At 38.3% G+C, this 17,697-nt stretch overlaps 1 protein-coding gene across 1 annotated transcript in view; it reads left to right on the top strand.

Annotated features, from left to right (window-relative positions):
* The window catches only part of COG3 (component of oligomeric golgi complex 3), a 78,024-nt gene that overhangs the window by 45,887 nt on the left and 14,440 nt on the right, over positions 1-17,697 (top strand). Inside the window, exons 15-19 of the mRNA XM_006884607.1 lie at positions 3,740-3,864; positions 6,317-6,406; positions 8,941-9,061; positions 12,726-12,814; positions 12,898-13,032. Of these exons, the coding sequence (XP_006884669.1) occupies positions 3,740-3,864; positions 6,317-6,406; positions 8,941-9,061; positions 12,726-12,814; positions 12,898-13,032 (560 nt within the window). The remainder of the gene's footprint in view (positions 1-3,739; positions 3,865-6,316; positions 6,407-8,940; positions 9,062-12,725; positions 12,815-12,897; positions 13,033-17,697) is intronic.

The raw sequence follows: 17,697 nt of genomic DNA, 5'->3' as shown, positions 1-17,697 counted from the left end.
CAGGAGATGATTGCCCATCTTCCTCCTATAGAGCCATTGGTGGATTTGAAGTCAAACCAGGAGAGAAGTTTGGCCTTTGGGTTAGCAATGCAGCTCCCCATGAACTACACCATCAGTGCTCCTTTTAAGGTACTTCAGTGCTATTTTAATACAGTAGGTACCAGCATGTGTAATGAGATTAGTCCAGATGTGGTGAGAAAGGATAAATACTAGATTTCAAAGACATAAAGAAAATGGAAATTGTCTCCGTACATATGTATGGATTACTTACTAAAATGATTTTGGGCTATATTAATTAAATAAGACATCATTAAAAAGAATTTTTATTCCTTAAACACTTTTTCCCCCCAGTGAACTTTTTTAAAAATTGGTTTTTTTAATCGATATTGCTCAGTGTGATGTTAGAATTTGGGCTGGAAAGCAAGGCTCTGAGTCAGATGGAAATGGGAACATTAAAAAAAAGAGAGAGAAGGAGTCTAGTTACTTCTTATGGTTCTGTTGTGTATGGGAAGGGAAAGAATGAGAAGTCTCCAAAAGAGGCTTTCCGTGAATGGATGCTCATGAACTAAACCCAGCTGTCGGGCAACTTGGCAGAGGACTGTCAGTACCTGAAGAAAACATAGTGTTTGTTTTCTAGATACAGGAAGTATGAGGGCAGATGGGAGGTTCCCAGGGGCAGGTACAGGGGAGACCTCCAGGGGCATGGAGGAGCTATGCTGTTGGAGCACGTGCTCTTTGGAAAGACAGCCAGCATGCACTTCGCTTCTACTGTGAGTAAATTTTCCCTGGTCAGCTGTTAAATGAGAATGTGGCAAATCAAAGAGGTGGACCTCTGGCTTTAAAGTACTTACACGACTTTGTGGGAGCAGATATTTTTTTATTAGCTCCTTGTTTTGAAGGAAAGATCTTCAACATAATCTTTTTTTCTGTGTGTAAAAGTAGTTCTTTTACTATTGCAGTGTTAATGGAAGTGTACAAAACAGCTTGGTTTTCTATTCAACCATTCGTGTTTTGTTTTATAGCATTAATACAATGTTCACAATGTATGTGCATTGTTCTCAGCTCCTCCCTGTAATTTCTCTTTTTATTAATCTTTCCAGCCTACTCTTTTTCTGCTTTTTAAAGTTCTATCCTTGGACAGATACTGTCCTTTTGCTCTTATGTGGTTAATTATTCCAAGAGAGTCCTCCCTGCTGTTACTCCTCATCTTATTGTTTGACTGAAAGTTGACCCAGTGGAGTGTAGCTGTAGTTCTGGGGATTCTTCCAGAGCCTGTCATACCATTGAGTCTGGCTATTTTTGTGGGATTTTTGGTTTGTTTATTTGTTTTTAGTTCCTTGGTTTTTGTCCACTCTACTGAGGACCTTCCTTTTAGAGTGGTCAGCAGTGTGGTGACTAGGTCTCATCTGATTCTGGTCTCAGGGTTGTGGAAGTTGAGTTTTGAGTAGTTCATTCGTTTTGGACACTGTTTCTGTGCATCTTTGCTTTTCTTCCCTTTTCTTTGTCTTGGACAAGGAATTACCAGTGATTGCACCCTGATGGCTGCTGCTGAGGTTTTATGATCCTAGTTGCTACCTATTCAAGTAGGATGTGTTTGTGAACTCTGTTACGCCAGTTGACCTTGATAGCCCCCAAGACTATCATCCCAAAGGGCTAAGACCAACCACTCAGCTCATTTCCTCAGGGTGCTTGGTTGTGATTAAGAAGATTATATAACTGTCCTCTTTTAGCCCTGAGGTAGCATGATCTTGATCAGAACTCTTGAGATCTTTAATCACCTAAATATTCTTTGATAATGGTTTGTAATTTTTTTCTCCATCTTTAAGAAACACCATATCAAATTGGTATTTAAGTTTAAGAAGTCTTAAGAGTTTTTTTAAATTATATTATTTTGTAAAGAAGAAAATTCAGCTTATAGAACTATTATTAAGTGAAAACACTAACCCTCAACATCCCTTCTGTTACCTTTTCACAACCCATCACAATCTACTTCATAACCTCCAGATCTTTTATTATGTGCTGATCTCTTAAAAATAAAAATTTCTATTTTGTATATTTTTCTAAAACTTGCCTTTTTGTTGTTACTGAACAAAACTTCAAATAGAAAGATAGGAAGAATGATAAAATGAATGGTGATCACCCATACCTATCACCTAGATTTAAGACAACATTTCTTTCACCCTCTATGTGTTTAGAGCCCTGCTGTCATAGAAGGTAAAGAGTTGCACTGCCAACCCAAAGGCAGGTGGTTTGAAGCCACCAGCTGCTCCTGGGGAGAAAGATGAGCATTCTCCTTTCAAGTGATTTAAACCTCTGAAAATCTGCTAGAGGGTCAGTTCTGGGTTGCTTTTGACTCAACAGCAATGAGTATTTTTTTGTTTCTTTGTGTGAATCTGTGATGTATTTATTCTCATTTATGTATTTATTTGTTTTTTTTAAATCATATTAATCATACTTTGCACCTATGTAGAAAATAAGGGTGTTGTTGTTGTTTTTTTTTTTGTAAAATGTTAATTTTATGCTGGTTTACTTAGAAAGTTTGTATACATTATTTTTCATGTAGAAAATAAGGGTGTTTTTCTTTTGTAAAATTTTTATTTTGTACTGGTTTACTTACAAAGTTCGTATACATTGTTTTCACACGGGATCTTTCCCCTTACCTTTACCCACCACTCCCTCCACCCATCATATTGTGTGACCCTATGATTAAGCCCCTTCCCCTGCTATGGCTGATAGCTGCCCTATGACCAACAGATAGACATTTGCCCTAACCTGTGCCATCCTCATAATCCCTGCTCAGTTCCACGGTGCAGTCACTCCATCTCACCGAAGGTGTGTTTGCTGACCCTCTACACTACCGAGTGTGTTGTCTTTTTCCAAGGACTCGTAAACCCTGATGACATGCATGAAGTATGTGAGATGACATTTTACCAACTTTCTTTCTAAGGATGTCCCTCTGACTACACTTTCTCCAAGGCAGTTTTGTTTGTTCTTTTGGCATTCTGTGGTCTATTCAGTACTCTTCATGAGCGCCGTAATTCAAAGGGCATTTCTTATCACACTCATAAAATGACTGAAATTTCCTAATTCTTACAAGACCTAGTTCATATATAAACCCTGTACATGTTATGCCACTCCACTTAAAAGGCTTATTTGAAACTTGGTTGTTTGGTTCAAAAATGATTGTTCTTCCCTTAGAAAGATTTCTCTCTGCTCAGCTGTGCCCTGCCTACACTCCTTAGACTCCTCAGAAGCTTGAGGGCTCTGGCGTTGGCCACTTAGAATTGGCTATGCAGGGCTTCTAAGCAATACGACTCAGCTTGGGTGGCAACTCAGCATGGGTGGTGGACTGTCAGACAAACCAGCTTAGATACATCTTGTTCACAGTGCTTTGTTTTCCTGTCACTCCGACCTCCCACACTTGGCTTTCATCTGACCACATAATAGATCTTCCTCCTTTTTAATGGCTACAAAGTATTATTCATTTATTTTGTGAAGATTTATTGATCACACTTAGGGAAAAGCAGTTTGAGACTGATTGCACATATGATGCATGTTCTTACCTATTGTGTCTGACCTGCCACTGTTAGATTCTTATAGAATTCTTGGTTAGTGGGGAGACTAGAAGAAATTGTTGCTCTCTATTTGTTGATAGCTAATGAGAACAATTTATTGATACCGTTTAGTTTATGACCGACATCCATGTGTATGAAGTGTCTCTTTTCCTTTTGGGTTTTAGGTTCTACGGACTCCCTCAATCCTAGACCACAGACTACAATTTCTCCAGCAGATCTTCATGGAATGTGGTACCCTACAGTTCGAAGAACTCTTGTCTGCCTCTCCAAATTATACAGATGCATAGATGTATGTGGGGAAGTTCTTGTAACTTTAAATTGCATTATCTTTCATTTAAAAAAATAGATTTGTATGGTTTCTTTTAATTATAAGATCTTGGAAGAGTATTTTGTTTAGTCTCCATAGAATAATGACTTAGACAAGGAGGTAATTTTAAGATCAGCTTAATTTAAAGATCGTTAACCTGAACATTCTGAAGAACCTTAGAATCCACTGATAAACTCCAGAGAGTCCGTGAACACTTTGAAATTGTGTGATAAAATTTTATATGTGTATATTTTGTATCTTTCTGAGAAGGGCTTCTGTTGATTTTCAGCAAGGACTTTGATTACAGATATGTTTAAAACTGCTGATTAATTCATCTACCTTAATTAATAAATGAGTGGATAAAAGGGTAAATGGTTAAATGGTAAATCTAAAGCCACATAGTTGTAATATTTATTACTATTAAAATATTTAGTACTAATGCAGGTACTTTATTTTTCTGTGAAATTGAAATCAGTATCCTTGATAAACAGAATTATATGTGTTTCAAACCATCGAAATAATAATTAGCATTTGCTATGCATTAGAGAGCTGGGCAATGACTAGGGATGATAGAAGGAGAATTGCTGCTTTTGAGCTGTGGTGTTGGAGAAGAGTATTGAATATACCATGGACTGCTAAGAGAGCAAACAGGTTCGTCCTGGAGAGGATGAAGCCAGGCTGCTCCTTGGAGGCAAGGATTCTGAAGCTCCGTGTGACATACTTTGGGCATGTTGTAAGGAGGGACCAGTCTTTGGAGAGGGTCTTCATGCTTGGGAGGGTGGAGGGACAGTGCAGGAGAGAAGACCCTCGATGAGATGGATCGATTCCATCCTTGGGGTAGCGGGGGTAGGTGTGTCGGAGATAATAAGATTGGCACAGGATAGAGCAGGGTTTATGGCTGTTATACATAGGGTCGCTGTGATTTGCAGGCAACTTGATGGCACATAACAGCAACAACAACAGTATTTTGCTTATTTAGGCATTGTGTTTTGATTCTAGTAACAGTTATTTCAATCACTGCAGTTGGATGGTAGGCTCTTGTTCCTGTCAAGATGAGATTAGTCCCCACTTATTTACTGTTAATGATATGCTGCTGAACCACAAGAATTGAAAATTCAGGGGTTCTAATTATTTTTTTATGCTTATTATTTTGGTTGACACAGCTCCAGCTGTACATAAAGAAACTTTTGGAAACAGTAATCATATAATAACATTTACTTAAAGGGGTATGCAGATAATCCCTCACAGTATGGTAGTATTCTGCACCTCAGAGTGGACATAGTGCCTAGTTGTTTCATTGGATCTGCCCAGTGCACATCACTCTGCATCTGTTTTGAAATGCACAGCTGCCAGGGATTGTGCTTGGAGATTTTGAAATTCAACCAGATGTGCCTTTGTCTACTTGTAGCTGTTGAGTGGTGAAGCCCAGATCATTTCTGTAGGTTAAATGTCCCACCTTTTCTGCTCTCCTGTTGAGATGTCTTCTGGAAAGACATTCAGCTTATTTCCAGGTCCTTGAGGGTGCTGTGAGTGACGATTGCAGGCTAAGATTTCAGAAATGTCTGTGGGGGAGCATGAACCATGGTTACCACAAACATTAGTACAGTTCCTTACTGTAGATTAAAAGTTAGGAGGGACTCAGGAGGTCATTGCCTGCTTATGTTTTATACTTTCAAAACTCAAAGGTTTGAAAGAGACAAAGGACAGAAGGCTGAACCGGGAGAAGAGAAAGTCTTGATCCTGAGATGCCATAATTAGCTTTCTTAAAGGCAAGGCTATTGTCTTGGTAGCCCTGACTTTTCTTACTGTAGTTGCCTTGTTGAGAGGGAGAAGAAATATAAAGAGTAACGTCAGCATGAGACTAACAGATATGCTGTTGAGATCTTCCCATTTCATGTCCATATTGAGTGTCCTGGAAGGAGAGAGGGAAGGAAGGGGACTGAGGCCTTGGCCACACCAACATGGCAAATCCCTGGGATGGGAGAACAACAGTGATTTCCAGTGTTGTGCTGTTTTAAATAGTAACTTTGAGTAAGTTACTATTTAATTATTAATTTCCGTGACACTGTTTTAAAAGATTTACATGACAGCCATATTATAACATGAACTCAGGCTGGACTAAGGGCTCTATGAGTCGAGGCTGTGTTGCTTTGTTCACCACTGTTTACCAGCATCTAGTTCAGTGCCTGGCTCTCAGATCCTTAGTATGTACTTACTGAAGGGTTGTAGGAGGTTTTAGATGAATGCAGATATAAAACTACTTGATGTCTAGAGATGTTGCATGGAGGTAGAACAATCTAGAAGGAATATTACTGGCAGTAGATTAATCCAGTGGGTATGAGACATGTAAACATTTTTTCACTGTATTCACAGCCTTCTGAATTTCCATTTTTGTTTGACGTGCTCCAGGCTGATGTTTCTCTTATTCCACCAGAGGGCAGTATTCCAAGGATTGTCACAGGAAGCTTTGTCGGCTTGCATTCAGTCCTTGCTGGGAGCATCAGAGTCTATCAGCAAAAACAAGGTTTGATGAAGAGTTCGGTGAAATCTTACTGCTTATAATAATATTGTAGAATGTAGTCCTTAGGTGTAGGCACAAACACGTAAAGCAATTTTGACAGGTTTTGTTTGTTCAGCGTGACTTAATTTAGTGGCCTTTTGAGAGAAGCCCGTATTTGATTATAGTGCTGAATAATGACTTAAGAGTGCCAACTTTGCCTGCATGTAAAACAAGGTCCTTAGCTCTTCATTTCCTAGGGGAAAGGCTAAATCATGGCTGTCAAGTTAGTGACAGCAAGTGATGGGCTGCTGTTTTCCTGGAATACCAGAAAGTATTTTTAATGAAAAGTAGCAATTTATAATTGTCTATACAAAGATGTTGAAATGGTATGAATGACTTCACGTGGTGAAAATTAGCCAGTTAATTGTCAGTGTCGCCAACTGTGCCCCTTGGGAAATGTGACTGCAAATTATTGCCATGACACCTACTTCTTGATTAAATACTTAATCAAGAAGGAATTTAGGGCAGAAGGCTGCTTGCCCCAGTGGCCTCTGAGGTTTCTTTTTTCAAGAAGGAGAGTACAGATGAAAGTAATGCTTTGCTTACCTCAGTGCTTGAAATACGTGTCATCCGACAGGAGGCCAGCTGCAGTGCAGGGACTGGAAAAAGACGGGACACTCTCTGTGTCACTGTCTGTGACGGACTTTTAATGTATATTTTACAGTCTGAACTAAAATCAGTATTTACATACATGAAATTATGGAAAACATCTGTGTGTCCAGTATAAGAAAATGACTGAAGAAATTGCAGCACATTCAATACAGTACCATATTACACAGCCATCAAATTATAGAGAGAAAAGGGCAACATTAAGATTTGGCCTAAATATGTAGAAGTTAAATAAAACAGGATACCAGTCAGATACATAATATGACTATGTAGTGAAAAATAAACCAAAGAAAATATGTACAGTTAGTGTGGCTGGCTGACACTTGCTTTTCCTTTCTTTTCCACATTAACTATTATGAACATGCAATTTTAATAATGAAGAGGAAATTAGAATTTAATGTTTTTAAAAGTTTGGAAGCAAGTCCTCTGGTGCTTTCTTTGAGAGAGATGTAAAGAGGCTTTTGATTTTTCATTTGCCTTCTCTCTAAACCATCTTCTTTTAGCTAATTCTGTTATATATTATGGGGGGTTAAGTTTATATGAAGAAGCCTCAGTTTGGTAAGCTTTAACTATTAGCTTTAAAAAGTAGTCATTGTTCATTAAAATTAATAAAATTAAATATATATATATACATAAAAAAGAAGTAGTCATTGATAATGACATCATGTCTTGGAAATTTTTTCTTAAATTTTTAAGAAACAGTTCTTAGAAACTTAACAGTGAGCACCTAGTATGTGCCAGGCACTATGTTAGGTAATAGAGGATTGATGGGTTAAACAGTTTCAATAAAGTAACATGGTGCTCTTTGCTAGGTTCTGCAGCGTTAGTAAAGGGAGTTCTGGTTGGCTTAGTGGTAAGGAATTGTACTGCCAACCTATATTACACTTCTTTTTTTTCCACCTGATAGTTAGTTCCATTAAAATCTGAATGAATAATGAAAATGTGTAGTAGTTCCTGTATCAGATGTTTTGTGTTACAGAGTACTGAATGATTTTCTATCTTCAACTGATCAAGTGTTTGTTTAGAAGGTAGAAAGATAGTGTCTGTCTTTCTCTCTTTCACACACCTGCCCCCTGGGAGGAATCACTTTGTTTAATAATGCCTGTAAAGTTTATTTTGCTTACAGAAGGAGATGTGGATTTTTTCCCCTAATGTATAATTTCCTAGGAAGTATTTCAAAATGAGATTCTGTGTTTAGAAGCAGTAACTTAGTCTTGCTACACTTAATGTGCAGACCCTTTCCTGAAATGAGAGCCAGGATGGTTTACTAAATTTGGGACTTGGTCAAAGCTTTAGACATAATGTTTGGATCTCAGCCTCTTAGGGCTGGGTCCGAGATGATAAAAAGGAAGGACGTGACTCTGGGAGAAGGAGGCAAATGCTGTGTGGCAGGGCAGTACAGAATAGTTACCCCAAAGCACTTTTCATTTGGAGGTTGTTTTTGTATTGACTGAGCATTTGCAACTATCTGGATTTTGAAACTGCTTTAGATGATGATAGCCATGTTACTTACTGAAGGGAAGCTAGAAGACTGTAGGGGTCAGAATCCTGCTCATCCTGGGCTTTTATTTCTTTCTGTGCTGATGTTTGGCTTCGTTGTCTCTTAGAATAGTTTTGGCTTGTCTTTCTGAATGTGGTGTTGTAGAGCGTTTAGTCTGACTTGGATTTTCTAAGTAGGGACTTTGAAGCACGATTTGTCTGGGTGATTCCTCACATAATTTTCAGGAGGAGAGCTCATTGTACCACCAAGGAGTGGTGGAGTCACAGGCTAGAGTAAGGGCCAGCAACTGGGGTGGATTAATGCTGATTAATGACATGGATGTGGTATATACTTACATATATATTTTTAATCTGTGATAATATCCATTTTTTTCTGTCTTAAAATTTAGACTCCGATTGATGGCCAACTTTTCCTAATTAAGCATCTTTTGATTCTTCGTGAACAAATTGCTCCATTTCACACTGAATTCACCATTAAGGAAATTTCCCTGGACCTCAAGAAAACTAGAGGTACTTATTGTCCTGGCTGGCACATTTGGGTATGTTTGACTTTCCGAATGTGTCAGCACAGGTTATAGGTTTATTTTATGTTCATCTGCAATTTTTTTGCATGCTGTGCTTGCTAATAAGCATGTTATTTGTTCAAACTAAGCTAAGCTCTCAACAGCCTAATTGCTTCTACTTTACTCTGTTGTCTTTATGAGCATAAAACTCTTAATTTGAGTAGTTCAGAATATAGCATACTATTACCTCTCTTAAACTGTTCATGTATGATAATAATCTGTTAAAAATGAAAGATTTATTTAACATGTTGCCACACACTTTTAAATTGATGACTGTGCTTAGAAACATATTTTTTTTCCGATGTATTACTATCATTTGCAGCAACGTGTTAATAAGTACACACATCTTTCACTTATTGACATAATTAGAATCCAAAGACTAGGTCATTATGTGAAGGTTGACACTGCACAAAATGGAGACTGTTCACATCACATAATAAAATGGTAGATGACTAGATCATTATGTAATTGTCAGATTACATCATTATGTAATTATCAAACCAGTGAGGATCCTGGCATCGTCCAGGTGACACATCACCTTAACCAGCACAGCCTGTAGTAGCTTCCTCACACCTCAGAGCTTGTATGATGCATATATGCCACTCATGTGCAAAACAGCCAGATAGTAGATTTTTTTTTTACTACTGTCATAAATGCAACATGTTATATAAGATAACTGATAGGTGAGTGTCAGCTGTACTTACTGTGTCAACTAATTGGGACGACTTTAAACGTTAAGTTGCCGAGTTTCAGTTCAGGGATATTCAGAAGCCAGCTGGGTAAAATGGGTGGAGTACTTACATAAGAGTCTGAGAGAGTTGGATTCTCTACTCTTATGTTAGATTGTGTGGTTTTTAAGCTCTTCTATTCCAGCTTCCTTGCAGTTAAAATGAACATGAGAAATTTACCCAGATCTTTCACCAGGTTATCAAGATAATTAAGAATGAAAATATATTTGAAGGTACAGAAATGCATTGTTATCATTACATCACTTTGCTTTTAACAAAAAAGCCCATGTGGTTAAGTGCTTGACTCCTACCTAATAGGCCAGTAGTTTGAACCCCTCAGCCACTGTGTGTGATAAAGATTAGGCAATGTGCTTCTGTGAAGATTTCCAGCCTTAGCAACACTATGGGACAGGTCTTCTCTTTTCTATAGAATCACTGTGAATTGGAATCAACTTTAGAGTATTGGGTTTAGATTGTTAAATAGTCTTGTACATAAGGCCTTTGAGTTGGTAATGGGCATGTAATTATCCTAGAAATGCTGATTGGTCCATTTTAACATATTTTTTTCTGATTGGCTTATCCAAAGGTGATTTGTGAGAGATCAAATAGCTTTCCAAGATTTTAAGGCTATGACATAACTCCTTTAATACGCTTAGTTACTTACAAATTTATCTACATTTTACCTTTTCTCAGCTGTTTGCAAGACAGAATTAAGCTCTGATGCTTTAAGCCATTCATTTATGTAATTGTTATTTTTTTTTTTTATGGGGTGAAATGAGAAGACAGTAAAAATGTTTTCTGTGTTCTGTGGTTCAGAGGAAACACTATAGAATTCCCAAAGCTAGCAAGTATTTGGAGAGGGACATCATGCTTGGAAGGGTGGAGGGACAGTGCAGAAGGGGAAGACCCTCTATGAGGTGGATTGATTCAGTGACTGGGGTAAATCGGGATGGGTGTGTCAGAGGCAGTGAGATTGGCACGGGATAGAGCAGGGTTTAGGGCTGTTGTACATAGTGTCGCTATGAGTCTCAAGCGACTCGAAGGCACATAACAACAACAACAACAAGTATTTAGTTCCCTGATTACTGTGCTTCTTCAGGATGGACTTGATTTAAGACACCTGAGCCAAAATGGCCAATGACAGTCACATTGGAAAAAAGTGTGTGCGCTCCATTCCTCATGTGTCTCTTCACCACAGAGAATACATTTCATTCTCTACTGCTAGAATTTGGGTAGTAAGCCTGTGTGTTCATGTACTTTGTAATATTGTTGTATAAAACTCTAGTCAGGTTGTCTGGCTTCTGCCTTTACGGAATGAAGATATGAATGAATTGATTTTTAAGATGTAACTATATCTTATAAATTTTACGTGTGTGTATTACACATATATTTTATTGTATATTTACAGATATATGTGTTTACATACTTATGCACATGCAGACACATGTATAATACTTATTCTGTCATTAGAGGCTTCCTGTTTGGTAGTTTTGTTCTTTCCTCAATACAAGATGACAGACAGGGTAATGCTCACCCTTAAAGAATACCAGGCAGCACATGGTCCTTAACAGCAGAAAACCCCCATTGCTGTCGAGACATTACCAACTCATGACCACCCTTCACTGGACTTCCAAGGCTGTAAACTGCCTCATTTTTCTCCTGTGGAGCAGATTACAGATTTGAATCACTAATCTTTCAGTTAGTGGTCCAACACATAATGCCCCATGCCATCAGACACTACCAGGGCTTCTGGTGCATAGTCCTTAACCTAGTATAAATTATGGACGAGGTAGGGGTTGACCTTCATGAAGACTTTCTTAATATGTAATGTGTAGCTACTTGATTCTAGTGTAGAGGTAGAATAAAACAGAATTTCTTTGAGTTTTGGCTAATTTTAGTTTAAAGTATGTTTTCCTGAGAATGTGATAAAGTTTATGTGGCTACCATATTATGGATTCCATTTTTTAGAGTCTTTCAGGAAGCTTATATAAAAAAGTAGAAGCAAAGCCATTTGCTGAAGCTTTGCTCTGTATGTAGTATTCAGTAGAGGGCTGTTTTCATTGCCACCAGGGTCAGAGGCAATAAGTACTACTCTGTATGTTTGTAAAACATGATGAATTAAAGCTTCACTTTTTCTGGTCTGGCAAAATAAAGCAAAGAGATGATCTTTTCTTGCTTTCACTTAATAATAACTTGCTTCTTTACTTTTGAAGCCTCTGATCTCTCAACTAACTATTGTATCATATTGCATTTGAACATCAATGAAACCTTGTTTGGGTTTTTTTTTTCATCCATATTAATTAGTCTGGAGGTTAAGGGGTAAATATGTCCTTATGGTGTTTTCTTTCTGGCTGACACATTAGTTTATTCACTCTGCTTTAAATGAATAAATTTCTGTGCCAGCCAAGACCTTGGCAAAGAAGCTGGGTAAGTAAGTAGATACTTTTAAAACTTTTTACTTTTAATACTTTTTAAAACCCTGTAATCAAAGCAGTACAATTTTAAGGTGTCCATAACAAGAAAGTTCCCATTTATCATTATTTTTCGATGTAAATGAGATAGGTGGCTCTTTTTCAGGGTGTTTTTTTTTTCAGAGTTAGATTTTTTAAATTTTATGTTGGTTTGCTTACAAAGATCATATCCATTGTATTTCACACTTATTCTTTATTCACCATGCATTATGTTTTATAAAATTTAGACTTGGAAAGTGAGTTATGTCTAGATCCTGTAGCCATCGTTGGTCCTTATTCCTGAGGGGAGTTGGTGGAAATGAACTGCTCTTTGTGGTGCCAGAGACCTAGTGTATGGTGCACATTAAAATAGTAAGTAGACTAGTCTGATAACATTCTGCATATTCACTAGAGGAGTAATTTTGTTTCACAGATGCGGCATTTAAAATCCTGAACCCTATGACTGTTCCAAGATTTTTTAGGCTGAACAGCAACAATGCTTTGATAGAGTTCTTGTTGGAGGTGAGGAGTTTGTTTCATTGGTGGGGGTGGATAAGCAGCATTCATTGCCTGTGTGGTAAGACCATTGTCATTTTCTTTTTAAGGGCACTCCTGAGATAAGAGAGTATTATCTGGACTCTAAAAAAGATGTCGACCGTCATCTGAAATCGGCCTGTGAGCAGTTTATTCAGCAGCAAACCAAGCTGTTTGTGGAGCAGCTGGAGGAGTTCCTGACTAAGGTACAGGCTTGGGTGAACAATAGGGCGATGTGAATTCTTCTTCAGAATTATCCCCTGGTGAAAACTCTTGGCAGGAGAAGAAGTAATGATTCTCCCTGGAAAATAATGACTTTGCTTCCTTTTGGAGAACCTTTTAGGTTTGAAAATATTTAAATGTGTTTGTAGGGTTTTCATTGTTGTAAGCAAAATAGCTTGAGAATTGCAAAGCTAGGTTTGGTTGCCTCATTTCCGTTTATGACCTCAGAAGGCCATGTGCATGTTTTGCTGGATTAGTCACCGCCTGACAGTGATCTCAGGCCTATGAATCAAGGCTTCCTGGTGTCACGTAAAGGGAGCTCTGGTGGCTTAGGGGTAAGAAGTTGTGCTGACAACCTGAATAAACATGGTTTAGATCCACCAGCAGGAGAAAGATGAGCATTCTCTTCCCTCTGAAAACCTGCTGGAGAGTAAGTGATGATTTGATTCCTTCTTGATGCCATAGAACGCCCACTAAAAGTGGGCTATTTGTTTTCCTGCTTGTTTTTTGTGGTGGTTTGTTTTTTTAAAAATTTTATTATTTTTGTGTGTATACTATCAAATCAGATCTGACTGATACAGGAGGAGATAGTCCCTCCTTCTCCAGCAGAGCATCTGGTAGATTTGAACTGCATGAGTCTGGGATTGCCGTGCAGCTTCCTGCCACTAGGCCACCAGAACACCCTTTCCCTGTGTGTTTAAAATGCTGTTGCTTCTTTTGGTTTTGCGTGTGTAATTGAAAACTGAAGCTGTTATATTAATTGTATTATTTACCATATAGATGGATTTCTAATAATTACTATATCTTCTAGCTCTAATTCATCATGACTATTTTAAAACTCTTGGTCTAGTGTAATAATTTTTTTTAAATTTCCTTACTAAGCTCTTTTTTATATCCTGAAGATCTCTAAAATGTCTTACGATTAATTACCATTTATTAAACTTCTGCTATTTGTACGTACTTGAATTAGAAGGTATCATAAAAAGAATAAATATATGATGGCTTTCTTTCAAATTTATTTCATTAGTCTTACTTGTTATAGGGTCGGGTTTTCAGAGGCAGTTAATCACATGGGAAGCGATTGCCCATCCTTCTCCCGTGGAGCAGCTGGTGGCCTCAAACTGCAGGCCTTTGGAATTGTAGCGCAGCTTCTTGCCACTAGGCCACCAGAGTCTGTCTCACATACCATGGGCATGTTGTTAGGAGCAGCCAGTCCTTGGAAAAAGGCATAATACTTGGAAAGGTATGGGAAAAGGAAAAGAGCAAGACCCTCAATAAAATATGTTGACACAGTAACTGTAGCAGTGGGCTCGAGTATGTCAAAGATGATGATTGTGGCATAAGATAGTGCAAGGTTCACATCTGTCGTTCATAGAGTTACTATAAATCGTAGTTGACTAGTGGGCATATAACAACAGCAACAACAATAGCTAGTGATTTTGAGCATTTCTTCATGTGTTGGTTGGCCATTTGAATATCCTCTTTGGTGAAGAGTCTTTTCATATCTTCTGCCTATTTTATTATTGGCATTAACTAATATGCTTGGTTGTTGTTGACCACTGTCTATTGGGAACCGACCTGGTGCACCTTGAGGTTTTTAGTTTTACCCTTAGGTTCTTGATCAACCTTGAGTTGGTTTTTGTGTATAATATGAAGAGTGGATCTTGTTTTAGTTCTTTGCAGATAGATGGCCACTTTGCTAGTACTATCTGTGAATGAGACTTGTTATTTCCTCGCTTAAATGATTTTATCTCCTTGTCAAATATCAGTTGACTGTAGGTAGATGGGTTGATTTCTGGATTCTCAATTCTATTCGATTGGCTTTTGTGTCTTTAGCTGTACCAGTACAATGCTATTTTGATTATTACACTGTGGTAGTAGGTTTTAGGATCAGGGTATGCGATACCTTACTTAATACTCTTTTTCAGTAGGTCTTTGCTTATTTGGAGTGTTTTTCTTTTCCAAATAGAGTTGGAAATTGCCTTTTCTAGCTCCTTAAAAGAAAGGCTTCAGTATCTGTGTTGGGACTGCATTGAATTAGTTGATTGCTTTTGGTAGAACTGTCATTTCCACAATATTGAGTTTTCCTATCCTTGAACACAGTATAGCAAACGTCTGTTTTAAACATTGTGTAACCATGGTTCTTTAGCCCTGTGTGTAAACACTGTTAATTGTTTTGGAGTGTATCTGTTAGTTGCCACTGACATGCATTTGAAAGTGAGAAGCTAAAGTTTAAGCTTGTGTAGTGGTGGCTCTTCAGTGATGACTGAGAGGATCATAGAAGTAAAGGCTTTTGTTATTTAAAATGGCTTTCCTCACCATTGACTTTGCCTGGTATTTATACTAGTAGTGGATTTTAGTCTATCCACAAGAAGACTAGCTATTTTCACCATTTTACTAGATTTAAATTGCATGAGTTAAGATTGGTGTTGGAATTAGTAGTAGTAGTAGTAGTAGTAGTAGTAGTAGTAGTAGATGGAGGAATGTGGAAAATCATGTCTGACTTTATGGGAATTAAATTGTTGCTAGGAACAGTTCCCCTTTGTAGAGTCAGAAGAAGTCATACTCTACTATTTTCATGTTACCTATACTCATTTTATGGTTGTTATCATTAAGCTTCATATTTAAAGTCAATAAGACTTCATGGAGGGACTTTGTATTTAAAAGTTGGTGGTTATGTTTTAGAGGAACATTCTTCTAAGTGTTACATCACTCTTCTGTTAATTTGCTGTACTGAAGTAACCTGAGGTGGCTGTGATGCTGAACCTTATGCCATTGGGGTGTCATGCCATAATGTTTACGCATGGTAGACAGTGTTTAGTGGAGCTCCCAATTTAAGACAGGTTTGGAAGCAGGAGTGGCATCCACTTCCTAAATAACATGCCTCTGGAAACTCTATGAACTTTTCCCCCCTTCTTCTTCTTTTATTATTATTTTTAGTGAAAATTTACAGAGACTTTGGATTTTCATTCATTCATTGTTGCACTTTTCTCTCTGCCTCCCCCCACCCCTCCGCCAAACTCAATGAACTTTGAGAAACAATGATAGTTCTAGAAAGGCTTCAGGTCTTTTGTTCATAGGGGATCCCTGTGAGTTGTTCTCAACTCGATGGCAATAACAGCAAGAAGTCTTGATTGATGAGAGAAAATATATCTTTGAGATTGTCCCATAGTGAAGCTGATAGTTCATTTGCTCACCTACTTAACATACATGTAGTGTCTAGTAAAGATGCTACTCTTGTTTTTGTTAAGTGTCATTGAGTCGAGCATAATTCATAGCGACCCTATAAACAAAAGATCTGAACCCTGATCTATAACTGTCGTTGTTTCTCTAGTGCTCCTAGAGTTTTCAAAGGCATGTTGTTTAGGAAGTGGATGCCAATCCTGCTTCCAAGCCTGTCTTAATCTGGGAGCTCCACCAAACGCTGTTTACTGTGAGTAACTATTGTGGCATTTGACATACCTGTGGCACGGAGTTCAGCATCACAGTTACCTCATGTTACCTCAGTACAGCAAACTGACAGACTAGTGCTGTACCACTGAGGAGAATGTTCTTCCCAAACACAGTTAACACCAGGAGATCTTTGAGCACAACCTACTTTTAAAGACAAAGGCCTGTCCACCAGGTCCTAATTAAGTTAGACAAGAGGCTTCCACCATTAGCTAAATCCAGTAAATCCAATCAGATCAAACACGATTGTGAACGAAATAAAAAACAACCAACCAGATTATACCTGACTTTCAGCTAAAACAAGAGAACCTACCCTCCGGAACCCAACTGTGTCACACATAAGTCGCCAGAGGATACTAATTTTAAGTAATAATTGAGAGAAGAGCAAAGGCTGTGTGGGCCATGTCTGACTTTGACCAACTTCACGAAGTGCAACTGTTCCTGTCAACATCAGCAACATAAAACCAATTCTCATGAGGTCAGACATGTCTCCCCCTCCCCAATGTTCCCGCACCTCTTTCTGCTCATCCTAACACCAGTCTTATTGCTTTTCTGTGTCCAGAATCTGATGTGCTAGTGCACACACCACACAGATCCATATTAGGGAATTTTAAAGGGCTATAATTCATGTTAGTAGCAGTATGCACTCCACCAGGATAGCTTCCAGCCTGTGTTCATAGACACTTTAGTCTTGAGCCTTGTGGCTTTAGGCCAGTGTTAGAAAGCTCTCAGTCCTGTCAGATAGGGCTCCCCTCCTGTTATCCAACAAACTTGTACAGAGACTGCTTAGCTCTGGCTCAATGACATAGTCCCAAGGTCTGCTCCATCTCATGCCAGGTCTCTGGTTCTTTGCTGTGGCTACTGTGGCTCTTGCTCTCGTAGGAACTCGTCTGGCTGGCGCAAGAATATCTGGTCCTGAAGAACACGTCCCATTCGTTCGTTGCTTCTTTGCTGGTTGTGAGGTTTCTTTTTTTCTACTGCTGGATCTGTTCAATTTAATGGCAAGACTAGCAAATTCCCTTGTGGATAAGCTAACATACCCTATTCCCGTATTCCCACCCATCCACATGGCAGAGTCAGATGGCTAGGAAAGCAGTCTTGAACAATAAACTCTTAACGTCATATAATTAAAGAAACGTTATTAAAAACAACTGTTAACATAAAAACAATATATCACAAAAATGTATATCATATCATAG

The sequence above is a fragment of the Elephantulus edwardii genome, unplaced genomic scaffold, assembly GCF_000299155.1.
Source record: "Elephantulus edwardii isolate Elephantulus edwardi_28Jun2011 unplaced genomic scaffold, EleEdw1.0 scaffold00036, whole genome shotgun sequence".
Lineage (NCBI taxonomy): Eukaryota > Metazoa > Chordata > Mammalia > Macroscelidea > Macroscelididae > Elephantulus > Elephantulus edwardii.
This window is presented reverse-complemented; position numbering and strand designations above follow the sequence as displayed.